The following is a 14538-nucleotide window of genomic DNA, read 5'->3' on the forward strand; positions in this document are numbered from 1 at the left end:
GAGGTTGCAGTGAAATCTGCTTTCTCCACAAGGGCAATTTCCTTAGCCTCTTCTTCCCTCCAGTGAGGAGGAATCCTGGAGCGGAGGGCTCAGCCCTACTGGGGCTTCTCTGCAGGGCCTGAAGCTGCACATTTCCGGCTTGCTGGTCACCTTGGGCAAGTTCTTTCCCCTCTCCAGGGCTCAAGTCCCTTCTCTTAACTAAATGTGGGAGCTGGACCAGAAGCCACAGGGTCTCATCTTTCTCTGACAGGCTGCACTGTCCTCCAAGTACGACTATTACCACTTAGGACAGTGGAGATTAAGGCCTGCTTGGTCAGGAGGGGCAGCCAGGTGCACCAGGAGGCTGGCTAGAGCCAAAGGCTCCTTGGAGGCTCAAGGGCCACCCCTCACCTCCTGTCGCCGCTGTTCCTTCTTGAGCTGTGCGATCTCCCGGTTCCTCTTGGTCTCCACTAGCCGCCGCCGCTGCTGCTCCTCACGCATCTGCTTCATCAGGGCCACCTGCGATGGGCAGAGGTGATGGTGGTGAGACAGGGCTGGGAGGCAGGTGGCCCACACTCTCCAGGGAGGGGCCAGCTCTGAGGGCATGGAGCAGAGACAGTGGCGAGCCAGGCAACCCTGGCTTAGGGCCTGGGGGTCTGAAGTGAGGGGTTCTACCTCCCACTCCTCCATAGGAGCTGAAGCCACCTGGGCAACCTGCCAAAAGGAATGGCCTCACAGCCAGCCCAGCAGTGCAGGTGCTCCACTCTGCAGGGCCCAACTGCGGCCCTCGCTGCTTGGAATACCACAGCCCCTGGCGGCCCTCACCCACAGCCACTGTCCGGTGGCCATTCCAGAAACAGTCTGGGTTGCTGGAGGCAGGTAACCCTCTTCCCTACTGAAGGCTGAGCTGCAGACAGGGCTGAGGTGAAGGTCAGGGCCCTCATGGCCAGGCTCACGGTGACAGCAATAAAAACCACCATTATTTACTGAGATCCGGCTATATGCCAGGCACCCTCCTCATGACAATCATGAGAGAGACGTTATCGTTCCTGTTTTATAAACAAGGAAATGAGCCTCAGACAGACAAAAGGACTTAAAGTCATAAAACTAGTAATAGATGGCCTATTCCGAAAACAAATCATTGCCTTCCAGTCGGCTTTTCCTGCAGCCCCAGGGATGGCTCCATGGTAAGTCAGCAAAGCTAGGGACCAAGCACAGAGAACCTGGACCCCAGAGTTGTTGGAAATGTAGCCAAAGGCACAGAGAGCACCATTAGTGTGGCCGGAGGCAACTCTATGTACTGGGAAGCCACTGACCTGGGGCCCTGCGGCATCTGCCTCCCTCTTCCTGGTGCCCAGAACATAGAAGTGTAATGTACACAGGGCTTTGGACACCTTCCAAGTGACAGGGGCATGAGAAACACATGACAGTTGATCCTTCCTCTGCCACTGAAGCCTTGGACATCACCAGGAATGTCATCAATCTGCCCTGCCCTCAGAACAGTCAAGAAAGGAAACAGGCCGAGCGCAGTGGCTCATACCTGTAATCCCAGCACTAGCACTTTGGAGGCTAAGGTGGAAGGAATGCTTGATTCTAGGAGTTCAAGATCAGTCCGGGCAACATAGTGAGACTCTGTCTCCACCAAAAATAATACAAAAACTAGCCCAGTGTGGTGGTGTGTGCCCATAGTCCCAGCTACTCAGGAGGCTGAGGTAGGAGGATTGCTTAAGCCCAGGAGGTTGAGGCTGCAATGAGCTGTGTTAGCGCCACTGCACTCCAGCCTAGGCAACAGAGCAAGACTCTGCCTTTAAAACAAAACAAAACAAAAGAGAGAGAAAGAAGAAGGAAATGGCATGAGGGAGTGGGTTAATGGCCAGCAGGGTCAGCTTCTCTCTGGGAGGGTGGGAGGACAGGCAGGCTCTGTTGGGGTGAATCTGCAGAGAAGAGGAGGGATTGCTTGCTGCTGGGGCTTTGGGGTCCAGAAAGAGTGTTCTCCCAAAGGACTAGAAGAACAAGTCAGACCCTTGGCTAAAAGTGGACCTGAAAACTCCAGCATCCCAGAAGCTGTGTGCAAACCCAAGGTATCAGGTATCTTCTGGGGTCAGGAGCTTAAGGATTCCTGGGGAGGTGCTATGTCTTCCTGGTCAAAGACCCGTCCAGCCGACTTTGCATGTGTGGCCAAGCGCCATGGTGGCTACCATAGAGGCAAAGGTCGCAGAACAGGTGAACACATTCCAGGCACACGACAAGCGGAAACAGGCCGTGGTACCCGAGACTAGCATCACTCCACAGGTTTAAGGTAGAAGGTATTGTGGCCTCTCCCTGGGAGACGCTACGGCTGCAGGCTCCACCCCAGTTCCATTCTGTGAATCGCTGGGGCCCTGTAGCTGAACAGCCATGGGAGGATTCTGGGGCACTGGCTCTCACAGTGTCTGGTTTGAATCCTTGGCTGCTGCACCCTCTGTCCCTCCAACAGAAAGCCTGGGCCCTTCCTGGGATGACCCAAGGGTGTTCCTCTCAGATTCTAGCTCTGGGTTCATAAGAGTACGGTCAATGTGGACAGAGCCGGGCACGTGGCTGAAGGAGCTCAGCAATCCAGAGACTGAAACACAGGTCTACACATGAGCCTTCTGTCACATGCATCTTGGCATTATATTATTTGCCCGGCTTCAGAGCCATATAAGCATCTTCCCTCATGAGGCTCTCTAGGGCCTCTGCAGCTGAGACGTGAGCTGGCCAGGACAGGATGCGGGATCCTGCAGAGGCACCAGCCGGGAACCCCCAGGGAGACAGAGTAGGGACGCACATAAGCGCACCGCAGAAGTGCTCTGGAAGCTGCTGCAGAATGTGCAGGCCCCTGGTGGGAGTGCTGCTCCACCCGAGATAATGAAGGCCCACCAGTTCCTCCCTCTAAACCATCAGCAGGTGCCTGGGGCCCTTGGGTGATCTGGGTACTTGAGTCCACACTTGAGTCTCAACTCCCCACAGGGTGAACACACTGAAGGAGATGGTGCAAACAGGGGCTCCTTGGGGCTAGCCCAGGCCACGCAGGTATGAGCACAGCAAGGCAGGGACTTCTCCACTCTGGTCAGGCTGATGAAGCCTCCGGACCTGCAGCCCAGGCCTGGGGACAGAGCCTGCCCAGGTGAGGTGGCTGGGCCTCAATGACAGCTATGGGTCCACCTCTTCGCAGAATCTACATCAGCCACCACTGCATTGCCTCTCTCCTCTGCATACTGAGTCGGCCATGAGGGTGTAACTACCAATGACTCCTAGATGCCCCATCAGCCTCAAGCACTGGGGAGCTCCCCTTCCCTATGTCTCTGTCCCCAAGGCCAGCCCTTCACAGCTTGCTGGGGCTGCCACCAGTGCCCAGGGCTTAGCCCAGGGCTGTGGGGATCTAGGCTCCACTGAGGGCTGAGGGTCAGAGCAGGCAGGAATGTAGGGCTTGGAAGGCCCAGAGGGAGGGAGGACTGAAAGGGAGCATGGATCTGCTGAGCCCCAGGCGGGAGCCAGAACACACCAGACACCGGAAACACAAGACCTGAGCCCCGAAGTCAGAAGAGCAGGGGCAGACCCCAGGTCCCAGAGACTAGAGCACTCTGAGTGGTGGCAAAGTAGAAAAGGGAGGCATTGTGCCACCTGGAACACACAGTGGCTTGGGAGCCAGAGAACTGAGTTCAAATCCCAGTGCTACCTCTTGGAAGCTGGAATTAACTTCTCTGAGCCTCACTTTCTCATATATAAAAGAATAATAATAGACTTCTTTCATGAGGTTCTTCTAAGGACTGAATGTGATCATGTGTGTGAGATGATTAGTTTGGAGCCTGGCCATAGTAAATGTTCAAATGATGACAACTGTTACTATTATCATTCAGGGCCAGGTTGCACCAAATGAGAGGCCTCCTCTGCGCTTTGTGCAGACCCGAAGCAAGTGTGCTGCAGCCTCCCCAACAGGAGGCAGCACCGAGTGGGGTCCCCTGAAATCCTCACCTGCCCTGAACACGACCCCGTGCACCCCAGCATCCCTGCACACTAGCCCCACTACTAGGGCAGGCTGTTTCGCCTTGGATGATGCACTCAGCTAAGAGGACCGTGTCAAGGGTCAAGACAGGGTCAAACTAGGTAATGTTGTGTGTGGAGAAGAGAATCCACACTTGATGGCAATGATTATTTTTACTAGGGTGAGTGGATTCTAAGAAGATGTCACATGCACTCCAGGTCCCACTCCTCACACCCTCGACCCCTACCTTGGCCTTCTTCATCTCAGCCACCTCGGCCTGTAGCTTCTTCAGCTCCCTCTCATAGCGCGACTGGTTCTTGAGCAGCCGGGCATGCTCCTTCTGGGCGGCCTGCAGCTTCTGCAGGTCCCGGTTCATCTCCCGCAGCCTCTTCTCATAGTCTGCCTTGATCTTGTTGGCCTTCTCCTCTGTGTAGCACTCCATGGTGCCTGAGAGCAACAAGAAGCAGCTGTTGGTGCTGAGTCCCTAAGGGCTCCCACTAACTATAGGGTCATCAAGGGGGAATACAGGAAGCCTCTGTTCCAGTCCCATTGTATGACCTCGGGCAACTCACACCCCTCTCTGAGCCTGTTGCATCATTTGAATGAGAGGGTCAGACTAGTTGATGCCCAAGGCCCCTTCCTGCTCTGACATCCTACTGAAATGGGCAGGGGTGCCCATTTCAGTACACAGCATCATGCACCTTCCGGAAACTCACACCCTGAGGCATCCTTGGCTCCCCTCTCCCTCACATCCACCTCCCCACAATCAAAGTCTTCTGGCTCAACCTGCAAAATAGATCCAGAATCTGACTTCTCACTACCTCCTAAGCCACCTCTCCTGGGATCTTTAGTAGAACGGTTTCCTAAGTGGTCTCCAGTTTCCACTTTCACTCCCCCATGCAGCAGCCAGAGTAGTCTTTTAAAAATGCTTTTAAATTTGGTATCATGTAGCTGTCTTGAAACTCCACACATCCCGTCTCCCTCAGAGTATAACGCAACCTCCTTACAATGACATTTCTTCTCCAACCTGTCCCCTCTCACTGTGCTCTAGCCATCCTGGTCCCCTTATCATTCTGCCAAAATGTCAGGCACATGGCAACCTTATGGCCTTGGCATCTCCTGTTCCCTCTGCCTGGGACGCTCTTCCCCTGGTTGGTGCTGCTCTAGCACTATCACCTCCTTCGAGTCTTTGCTCAGTAAAGTCTTCACGACCATCCTTTAAAAAACTCCAATTCGGCCAGGTGGAGTGGCTCACGCCTGTAATCCCAGCATTTTGGGAGGCCGACGCAGGCAGATCACAAGGTCAGGAGTTCAAGACCAGCCTGGTCAATATAGTGAAACCCTGTCTCTACTAAAAATACAAAAATTAGCTGGGCATGGTGGTGGGTGCCTGTAGTTCCAGCTATTTGGGAGGCTGAGGCAGGAGAATCGTTTGAACCCGGGAGGTGGAGCTTGCAGTGAGCCAAGATCACGCCACTGCACTCCAGCCTGGGTGACAGAACGAGATTCTGTCTCAAAAAAAAAAAAAAAACAAAAAACAAAACAAAACTCCAACTCACTCTTCAGCACTTCCCGTTCCTCTTCCTGGCTATACTTACCACCATGTGACACCCTATAGATTCTGCTCTTTCTTTTATGTCTGTCTGTCCCCACTAGAATGTACACTGCACGAGAGCAGGGATTTTGCCCACTCCAATATCCCTAGCACTAGGACAATGTCTGCTCTATAAGACATATTCAACATGTGTTTGCTGAATAAGTAAATCAATGAACGAATAAATAAAAATGGAATGAATGGGCTGAAGAGTAGTATAATGAAGATAGAATGCAAGAATGTTTACAAACAGGTCCAAAGGAAAAGACCCAAGGAACTGACTGCAGGAGGAAAGGCTGGGAATGTCATGTTCGTGTGCCTAGGTACATAAAGAATTCTAATACGTGACATGATAGCAAACAACGATAACAACAACAACAACAACAAAAAAAAATCAATTTAGAATGTTTCATAGGAACTAGGGTTAGACATAAGAACCTTTAACTGTGGGTCAAAGGGCCAAAGTCAAAGGTTGGGAAGTCCCTTGCCTAGAAGGCCAGGATAACCCCAACACGCCAGCTGCTTTTGACAGAGGAGGGGCTCAGGGGAAAGGGAGGGTCCGGATGGGGTGGGGGGGGTGTGGCGCTGGCCTCACTGAGGTTCTGCAGCACGCGGTCGCGCTCCAGCTGTGTGTCTCGGATCTTGTTCTGCAGCAGAATCAGCTTTTCCTCATACTGGTGCTTGAGCGTCTGCAGCCGCCGCTGGCTGTTCTCCAGTTCGTCGATCAGCTTCTGCTTGATTTCGATCTCACAAGTCAGGTCGGCCAGGTCCGCCTGGAAGTTCACCTCTATGGGGGCACAGAGAGGCTCAGCCCAGCGTTAGGGCGAGGGGCAAAATGGGGAGCAGGGACCCTCTTTTGGTCAGCCACGACCAATCAGTGACCAGAGAGCAAAAGGATAAATCCCAATGCAGGTAGAATGCGACCAGAAGGAGCGACACATTTAAAGAGCGGTTCCGGAAAGGCAAGGTGGCACTCAGGAGCTGGCAGGGGGGATCTACGTGTCCTTCCCAGCCCAGCCATTCCTGAGGCGAGCATCCACCTATTCCAGATGACGTGAGACCAGCTTCGGTGGAGGAGGATGAGATGGCTGAGAGCACCTTACAGGGCTAGGGCCAGGGCTGGCAGCAGGCAGTGCTGAAAGGGCAGGCATCTCCATTTAGAGGAGGGGGCTTTGGCACCAGTCAGGCCTACATTCACGTTTGCTCTGCATGGACCACACAGGGGAAGGTCACTAAACCCATGTGAGCTTGTTCCTCTGTGGTCATATAGGGAAGCTCACCACACCTATGCATACAGTTGCAGTCAAGACTGAAAGAACCCAGCCTCTCAAAGGGTTAAGGTAAGTACAGTGCCTGGCACCTAATGAACGACCAGGAAGTGTTTGCTGTCATTCCCATCATGACTGCTGTTGTCACTGGGTTCATGTCTGGGAGTGCTGGGGCCTGGACACCATAATCTTTGAGCAGGGCCCAACCCCACACTTGGGCACTGGCAGCCAGGCATTGCATCCTCTACAGCCCACAGCCCAGGCCCACGCACCCTTCTCCTCGGGGTCTGAGTCCGAGTCCACCAGGCTCTCTTCACTGCCCGAGTCCTCGTCTTCATCCTCTCGCCCTTCCTCTTCCTCACAGCCACTCTCGTCTCGCTCTTCCTCCTCCTGGGCACCAGGCACCATTGGGGTGGGACTGGCCTCAGAGAGGGGAGCCCAGAAGCAGAGGTGCGTCCCGACACAATGCCTCAGGTGTGTCAGGAGGGTGGGGATTGGGTCAGGCCACAGCTGAGCCCCCCAGCCCACCCCCTGCTCCTGGAAGAGTGCGGCCTCCCCCAGTGTCCCCGCAGAACCCCTCTGGGAGGGCCTCCCCACCCGCATCATCCATTTGGGATGAGGTAGGGGCCTAGGGGATGGAGATCACCATGGTAACCAGTCAGAGATATAAGGAAGTACAAGGATCAACTGGATGCAGACCCAACCGCCTCCCTCACTCTATACAAGGATGCGATGGGGCCCCCCAACCCTAGCAGGGACACGGGGCACGCATGTGGTAAGGTGGGACGGGCCGTGCTCCTCACCTCCTCTGCCTCGTTCTCATCCGTCTCCTCACTGTTCTCCTGTTGGAGTTTTGCCCTCTTTTTGAAGGCTTCCTTCTCAGGGCTGCTCAGGGAGGACAGGGAGGCTGGATTAGGAAGGCCGCCCCTGCCTTGAGCACACGGGCAGGGTGGCAGCAGCAGCAGGACAGGAGGCCTCTCACCAGAGGGCAGGGAAAGCGCTGGCTCCTACTCTGCAGAGAACCCCGCTGCTCTTCCCTAGGGCCACCCAGAGCTGACCTTGGCTCAGCTCAGTCCTTCCTCTCCTTGGGGGAAAGCATATGGCCTGGGAGAACGTGGGGGAGGGAGGTTGCCCAAAAGGCTGAGCAAATCTGCCTCACAAATTCCCAAGCAATACTGAGGCAGCCCCTGGGGCTGGGGACGTGGAGGTTCCCTCCTCAATAGCTGGTGGGCAGCAGTCCTCCTGGGGGACGGGCAGGGTCTACTGGGGCGGTCTGAGGGCTCTCCTGGGCGGGGAGGACACTCCACTCACCTCTTCCTGCGCTGCCTGACCTCCTTCTTCTTTAGCCGCTCCAGGTCCTGCTTGGCCCTACGGATCACCTCCGAGGCATCCTCCATGGAGCTGGCCGGGCTGCCCCCGAAGGCCGGGGCGGCTGGAGAGGCACCAAGGGAGTAGGGGCTCCTAGCCGAGGCCCGTGAGAGGCTGCGGCGCAGGGACTCGTTCATGGCTTCACTCTCCAGGAGCTTCGTCCTGTGCGGGTAGAGCGAGTGGGCGGGGCCGAGTGAGCTGCCACCCACTTGGCATCACCTGGCCGAGGCCCCCATCCCGTGCACACCTGGCGGGGTGGGGCTCACTCACTCACCGCAGCTCTTCGATCTCCCGGATGTAGTTCTGGATCAGCGCGCCAATGGCCTCATTGCCATCGCCTGGAATGGGAAGGCGGGAAGGAGGGTGCGATGAAGAAGATAAATAGGCCGGCGCGGTGGCTCAGGCCTATAATCCCAACACTTTGGGAGGCCAAGGTGGGTGGATCACCTGAGGCCAGCCTGACCAACATGGAGAAACCCTGTCTCTACTAAAAATACAAAATTAGCTGAGCATGGTGGCACATGCTTCTAAGCCCCGCTATTCGGGACGCTGAGGCAGGAGAATCACTTGAACCCGGGAGGTGGACATTGCCGTGAGCCAAGATCACACCATTGCACTCCAGCCTGGGCAACAAGACCAAACTCCGTCTCAGAGAAAAAAAAAAAAAAAAGATAAATAGCAGCGAGGGTCTTCACTGCTGATACTACTGCTCTTGTATCTGTGCTTCGAATAGGGTAACTCATTATGGGCCTTTTCCAAAAAGAAATCTATAGAAAAAAATACTTTGCACAGACGTATACAAGCACTGTTGGCTTAAATCCCCATCACTAGAAGGCTATTGTAATAAATTTATTCATCATTGCTACATATGGGACACCATGGCAGAAGATTAAGAGAAGCAGGTTTTTTAAAATTTTCATTTTTTGGTTGGAGCCAAGGTCTTGCTCTGTTGCCCAGGCTAGAGTCACAGCTGATTACAGCCTCAACCTCCTGGGCTCAGTCAATCCTTCCATCTCAGCCTCCCAAGTAACACGAACTACAGGCATGTGCCACCACATCTAGCTAATTTTTGTATTTTTTGTAGAGACTAGGTGTCCCTATGTTGGCGAGGCTGGTCTCAAACTTCTGGGCTCAAGAAATTTTCCTGCCTTGGCCTCCCAAAGTGCTGGGATTACAGGCATGAACCAGAAGTAGGTTTAATATGGAAAGATTTATAAAACATAATGCTAAATGAAAAAGGGAAGTCTTAGAGCAATATATATAATCTCATACATAGAAAAAGTAGTCTATATCATACACACATTTAAGAATGTATATGAATACACATTCATACTTGAAACAAATACTGAGAAAGGCGTGGGAAAATACACACCAAGCTGCTCATAGAGGTTCCTTCTGAGAAGTAGAGAGGGCTTGGGGTGGAGGGTTCAGGGAGAGGTGAGGGCTTGGGGTGGAGGGTTCAGGGAGAGGTGATTTTAATCTTTCGCTTCATATAGTGATGTATTGTTTGCATGTTGAACAAGAAGGATGTGTTCATGTATTACTTGTGCCATACAAAAATATTTTAAAATCAAGTGAAAAAAATGCATAAATGAGTTGAACTGTGAATTGACTGGCTGGCTTAGTCTACCTGATACTCTGGGGTCGGTGTGGAGAGAGGGGTTCCTAGCCTGTTGGTGCTCTGACATGGCCTGGCACGGCCCAACTCACCAGCCTTGGCTAGCAGCAGGTTGGCCTCCTGGCTCATGAGCTGGGTGACGCGGTTATTGATGGCGTCGATGGCCTCCTGCATGGCTTTCACCCGCAGCCGCAGGGCCGCATTCTCCTTCTGTAGCATGGCATTCTCCCGGAACAGGTCGCTATAGCCCTCAGCGCCATCCTCTCCTATCACTCGCTTGCCCTGGGAGCAGGGGCAAAGGGGAGCAGTCAGGCGGCACAGCTCACAGGTGGGGGAAGGGGTTGATGGTGCCCCTCCCTCTGCCAGTGCCCTGGCCTTCCCCTGTATATGGCAGCATCACCAGTCTTCCCTGCCCCAGGTTTCCTAAAACACAGCTACTGGTCCCCAGTGCGCAAAAACCTTACACAGTTCTCCTTGACAATAAAAAGTCCAAATTTTGTAACCAGCCACTCAAGGCCTCTCACAATCTTACTTGACCTAACTTTCCACAGTGTATTTTCATATCTCCATAAACTCTAGTCCAAGGGTCAAAATCCTCTCTGCCAGGCAGTTGGCATAAATGAGTCAGGCTGGTTGTAAGACAATAGGGAGTGGTAGAGACTGGAGCTAAGAGAGTCCCAGACTTAGTCTAAAAGGGGCAGTCCCTATGCCTCTCCGGTCAACTCAGCACCATAAGTTGTTAGATCTTTAAAATTTTTAGCAAAACTGAAACTTCCTTTCAGAAAGGTTGACAACTAAGCTGTATTCTTTTAAAACAAGTGCAAGCCAAACCAAAACTCATCTATGTGCCAGATTCAGGCCATGGGCTACCAATTGGTGACTTCTGTCTTAGTCACATAGAATTAGACGTTTCCCCCAAAAGACCCATTTTTTCCCCACTCTGTTCCTTTGTGCATGGCTTGTTCTTTACTTAGAATGGCTGCCCCATCTCATTTTGCTGTTACCTCATTCATTCTTCAAAATCCATATAAAAGACCCCTTTTTCCATGGGTCCTCTCTGACCATCAAAGCAAGTAAGGCCAACTCTCTCCTCTGCCTCTCTGCAGCACACTGGATACTCCTGTGGGCCCCTCTATCAATGATTCTGTGCCAGTCTAGCAATCTTATCTGTTCCAACACAACACATTCAGCAGGCATGAAAACACCCTGGAGAGTGTCTGCCCTGTGCATAAGATCTATGCAACAAAAGCTGGGGAGCCCTTCTTTCTTGGACTTAGTATTCTACAATCTTGAGGGCTCAGACTGTGCTTGATTCACCTGGGTGAGCCCCTAAATAATGAGCATCATGCCTGGCACACAACTGATGCTCAATATTCATGTCCAAAGTGGATGGTGGGTGATAGGGATGCTGAGGAAGTTAGGATGAGGCTGCAGGGCACAGGGTGCGTATGGAGCACCAGCTCCAAGCAGGGGTGCTGGGCAATGCCCAGAAGCATGCTCACCGCCTTATACTCCATCAGCTCCATCTGCAGCCGAGCAATCTCAGCCCGCAGTGCGCTGATTTGCTGGCTGGTCTTGTCCTGGTTCACTACCACCTTGTTCTTGATGTTGCGGGCTCGATTGGCATATTTGAGTGTGTTGAGGGTCTCCATGAAGTCTCGGTCTGAGGGGCTCACACAGGCGATCATGATGGTCTGGCTGGGGGTGCAGAAAGGCTGGTGTGAGGATGAGGGACACGGCCAGCCCCCAGAAGCACTGCCTCAGGGCAGAGGTCCTGTTCCCATCCCTTTCCCCCACTACCTTAATGCCCAAAGCATGTGGGCATTCAGGACAGAACCTGGGATGTGGGGATCTGGACCACCTGGCCAGGAGTTTTCACTGCAACAGCAGATAACCATAGTAAAGGCGGCTACCAAGGCTGGGGAGGTGGTGATGCATAATTGCCAGAGTACTTTGCTTGGTGATGAGGATGAGTCACAGCCCTGAATTTTCTAGCATTTCCCATCTATCATCTTGCCTGGGTCATATGACTTCCCCAAGAATGTCTCTCCCTGTTTCACTGATAAGGAAACCGAGTCTGACCATAGCTGCCTAAAGGTCATAAAGCACCCCAAGGTTCCTACCTCCTAAACCTGCAGCCTAGGATGGGAAGGCCTTCTCCTCCTGGGGCAGGCTTGCGCCATACCCACGTGGCACTGTTTTCCAGGAACCTCCCTCCTCCCCTGTCCCTTCCCTGGGTGTTGGTCACCAGATACCTGTTGCCCCCCAGCGAATCCTGCAGGAGCCGAGTGAGCTTGGAGTCCCTGTAGGGGACGTGCACCACCTTCTTGCTCTGGTCCCCTAAGGCGCTGATCACATTGCCCAAGGCCAGCTGTGGGAGACAGACCCTGGCACTCAAAAGTCACTCAGGGAGAGAAGGGTAGGGAGGGACAAGAAAATCCCCAAACCATCTGTACCTGCCTCTCTGGCCCCAGCAGCCCTTTTGCTCCCTGGGTGGGTTTACAGGCAGATGGATAAACTGGTGAAAGGGGGAAGTTGGGGGCAGGGCTGAGGCCTGAGAGTGAAGGGCTAACTGGCAAGATGTCCAAGGAGGACTCAGCAGGCGTGGGACTGCAGGGCCTTGGAGGGGTCTGAGACTGAGCTGTGCGGGTGCTGGGGCTGATGACCCACCATGTGCCTACCAGGCCACAATTGATGGAGATGCCCTCCTTGGCCCGCTCGCCAGTAGCCCCTGTCCGCTTCAGCCGCTCTGAGCCGGCCAGGTCCACAAAATGAAACTTAGCAGTGAGTGTCTCATACTCATTCGAGGGAGGTGTACCATCAGGAAGCCCAGTCACCGCCTCATTCACCTGCAACAGAAGTCAGCTCTGACTCACCCAGCCCTCGCCTACCTCGCTGGCTCCCCTGCTCACAGTACTGCCATCCAGGAGAGGCAGGGCGGATGGCCAAGTACCTTGCCCTTCACACATACAGAGCATCTGACAACGTGTAGAGTACTTGCTCAAGCCTGATTTCCATTTAATCCTCACAACACCATGATTGAGAGATCATTAACCAATTTTACAAATCGGGCAACTGAGGCTCAAGAAAAATATAAAAATCAACAAATGGCAGAGGCCAGCCTCAATCTGGTTTGCTGTGTCTGAATCTGTGGCTCCTCATCTTGCCCTTCCTGGGATACCCCTGTAGCAAGCTGGTTCCTGGGCCCCCTGCAGGCTCCTCACCAGGTCGGGCTGGGTGCACATGCGCATCTGGCACAGGTGGATGGTAAAGATGGCATGGGAGCGTGAGCTCTGCACGTTCATCTGGGTGCTGGCTGTGGTGCGGGACAGGGCCCCCTGCTTCAGGCACTGGATCAGCTGGAAACAGAAGCAGAAGTGAGGGCTCAGGATTACCGTGGTGCCAGCCCCTGCCCTTTCAGGATGCCCTGGGCCTGCTCCAGACCTCCAGCAGATGCTCACCTCCTCCTGGGAGTGGATGAGGCGAGAAGTGACGCCGGTGGTATATATGCCACCGTTCGCATCCTCGTGGATCTTGATGTTGGACCTGCGGTGGCGGGCGTCAGGGTCACGGGTGCTGTCAAACAGGTCAAGGATCTCCTCATTGTAGAGCTGTGCAGTAAGGAAACAGCTGAATTCATAGGGCATGCAGTGGGGCCCTAGGTGGCTGCCACATGCCTATAAACCATCTCTGTTTTACAGATGTGGAAACTGAGGCTGTGGGTCCCCTCTGGGTTCTGAATCCCATGGCCTTTCTGCAGGACAGGGGCAGGAGGCAGCTGGGCCCTGGGCAGAACTAGCTGGAGGCTGCACGCTGTTCCTCATCCTCAAGGAACCAGCAGCCAGCAGCTCGGTCACAGCAGGGGCTAAGGACCAAAAGAGGACAAAGGCACACAGGTCCCAGATGTAGGAGATGAGAAAGATGTGGCCACAATTTGAGCAGATCCTGTTGTATTCCTGGTCTGCGAAAGAGTAGATGGGGATGTGATTCCAGATGAGGGAGGGCAGAGACAGAGCTCAGTGGAGACCAGGGGAGCCATGCCCTGGCCCTGACTGTCTCTGATGTGACGACAAGCTCTCAAAGGGGAGGAACACACCTGTGTGCCTTGCCCTATGCTTGCCAGCAGGTGGGCATGGAGAGCACGCCACTGTGGCCCAGTGTCCTGGAGAGGGCCTGGTGAGACCATCGTGGGGAGGGGGCCTGGCCAGGAGCAGTCACCCCATTTCAGGTGGTCTCAGCCAAGGAGATTCCTGTGTTTGGAACTGCTGGCAGGGAAAGTGTCACCTGCTGAAGATCTGGGATGTTCAGCAGGCAGGGAGCTAGGGCTGGGGAGTGGAATAAGGGGTGGGGGCAGCTAGGGCAGCAGCCAAGAAAATGCTGTGGGACTAAGGGGGAGACTGCAGCCCTCTGACATCCGGGGCTCTGACAGCCCTAAAGGGACAAAAATACCCCACATGAATGGGGAAGAGGAGATAGAAAGGATGGTGCAGATGGGGGCCTACGTCTGTCTGTCTGTGTTGGGGTAGACACACTCTATCATTTGACATCTTGTGGTTCACCCCATGGAACTGATTTTCTAGGAACCTGCTCTTCCGGGCTTCTCCATGGCAACAGGACAGGGAAGGGATGAAAACAAAGAGATGTGAGAGAGAAGCTTATTGAGATACACAGGCAGCAAGACACAGACATGGACATGAACACAGACACA

The 14538-nt window shown here is 53.9% G+C and overlaps 1 protein-coding gene across 8 annotated transcripts in view; it reads right to left on the minus strand.

Annotated features, from left to right (window-relative positions):
* Positions 1–14538, minus strand: part of KIF21B (kinesin family member 21B) — a 53799-nt gene that overhangs the window by 22631 nt on the left and 16630 nt on the right. For 4 of the 8 annotated variants that reach the window (XM_023224757.1, XM_023224755.1, XM_031935724.1 and 1 more), the window contains exons 4-16: positions 13292–13441; positions 13055–13189; positions 12512–12679; positions 12086–12201; positions 11333–11528; positions 9923–10112; positions 8487–8550; positions 8156–8374; positions 7648–7729; positions 7117–7234; positions 6172–6363; positions 4230–4429; positions 391–498 (exon numbers count right to left, since the gene is read on the minus strand). In XM_023224757.1, the coding sequence (XP_023080525.1) occupies positions 391–498; positions 4230–4429; positions 6172–6363; positions 7117–7234; positions 7648–7729; positions 8156–8374; positions 8487–8550; positions 9923–10112; positions 11333–11528; positions 12086–12201; positions 12512–12679; positions 13055–13189; positions 13292–13441 (1938 nt within the window). Of the gene's footprint in view, positions 1–390; positions 499–4229; positions 4430–6171; positions 6364–7116; positions 7268–7647; positions 7730–8155; positions 8375–8486; positions 8551–9922; positions 10113–11332; positions 11529–12085; positions 12202–12511; positions 12680–13054; positions 13190–13291; positions 13442–14538 lie in introns of all 8 variants that reach the window. The other 4 variants (XM_023224758.1, XM_023224756.1, XM_023224754.1 and 1 more) reach the window with 1 other exon arrangement.

The sequence above is a fragment of the Piliocolobus tephrosceles genome, chromosome 1 (genome assembly GCF_002776525.5).
Source record: "Piliocolobus tephrosceles isolate RC106 chromosome 1, ASM277652v3, whole genome shotgun sequence".
Taxonomy (NCBI): Eukaryota; Metazoa; Chordata; class Mammalia; order Primates; family Cercopithecidae; genus Piliocolobus; species Piliocolobus tephrosceles.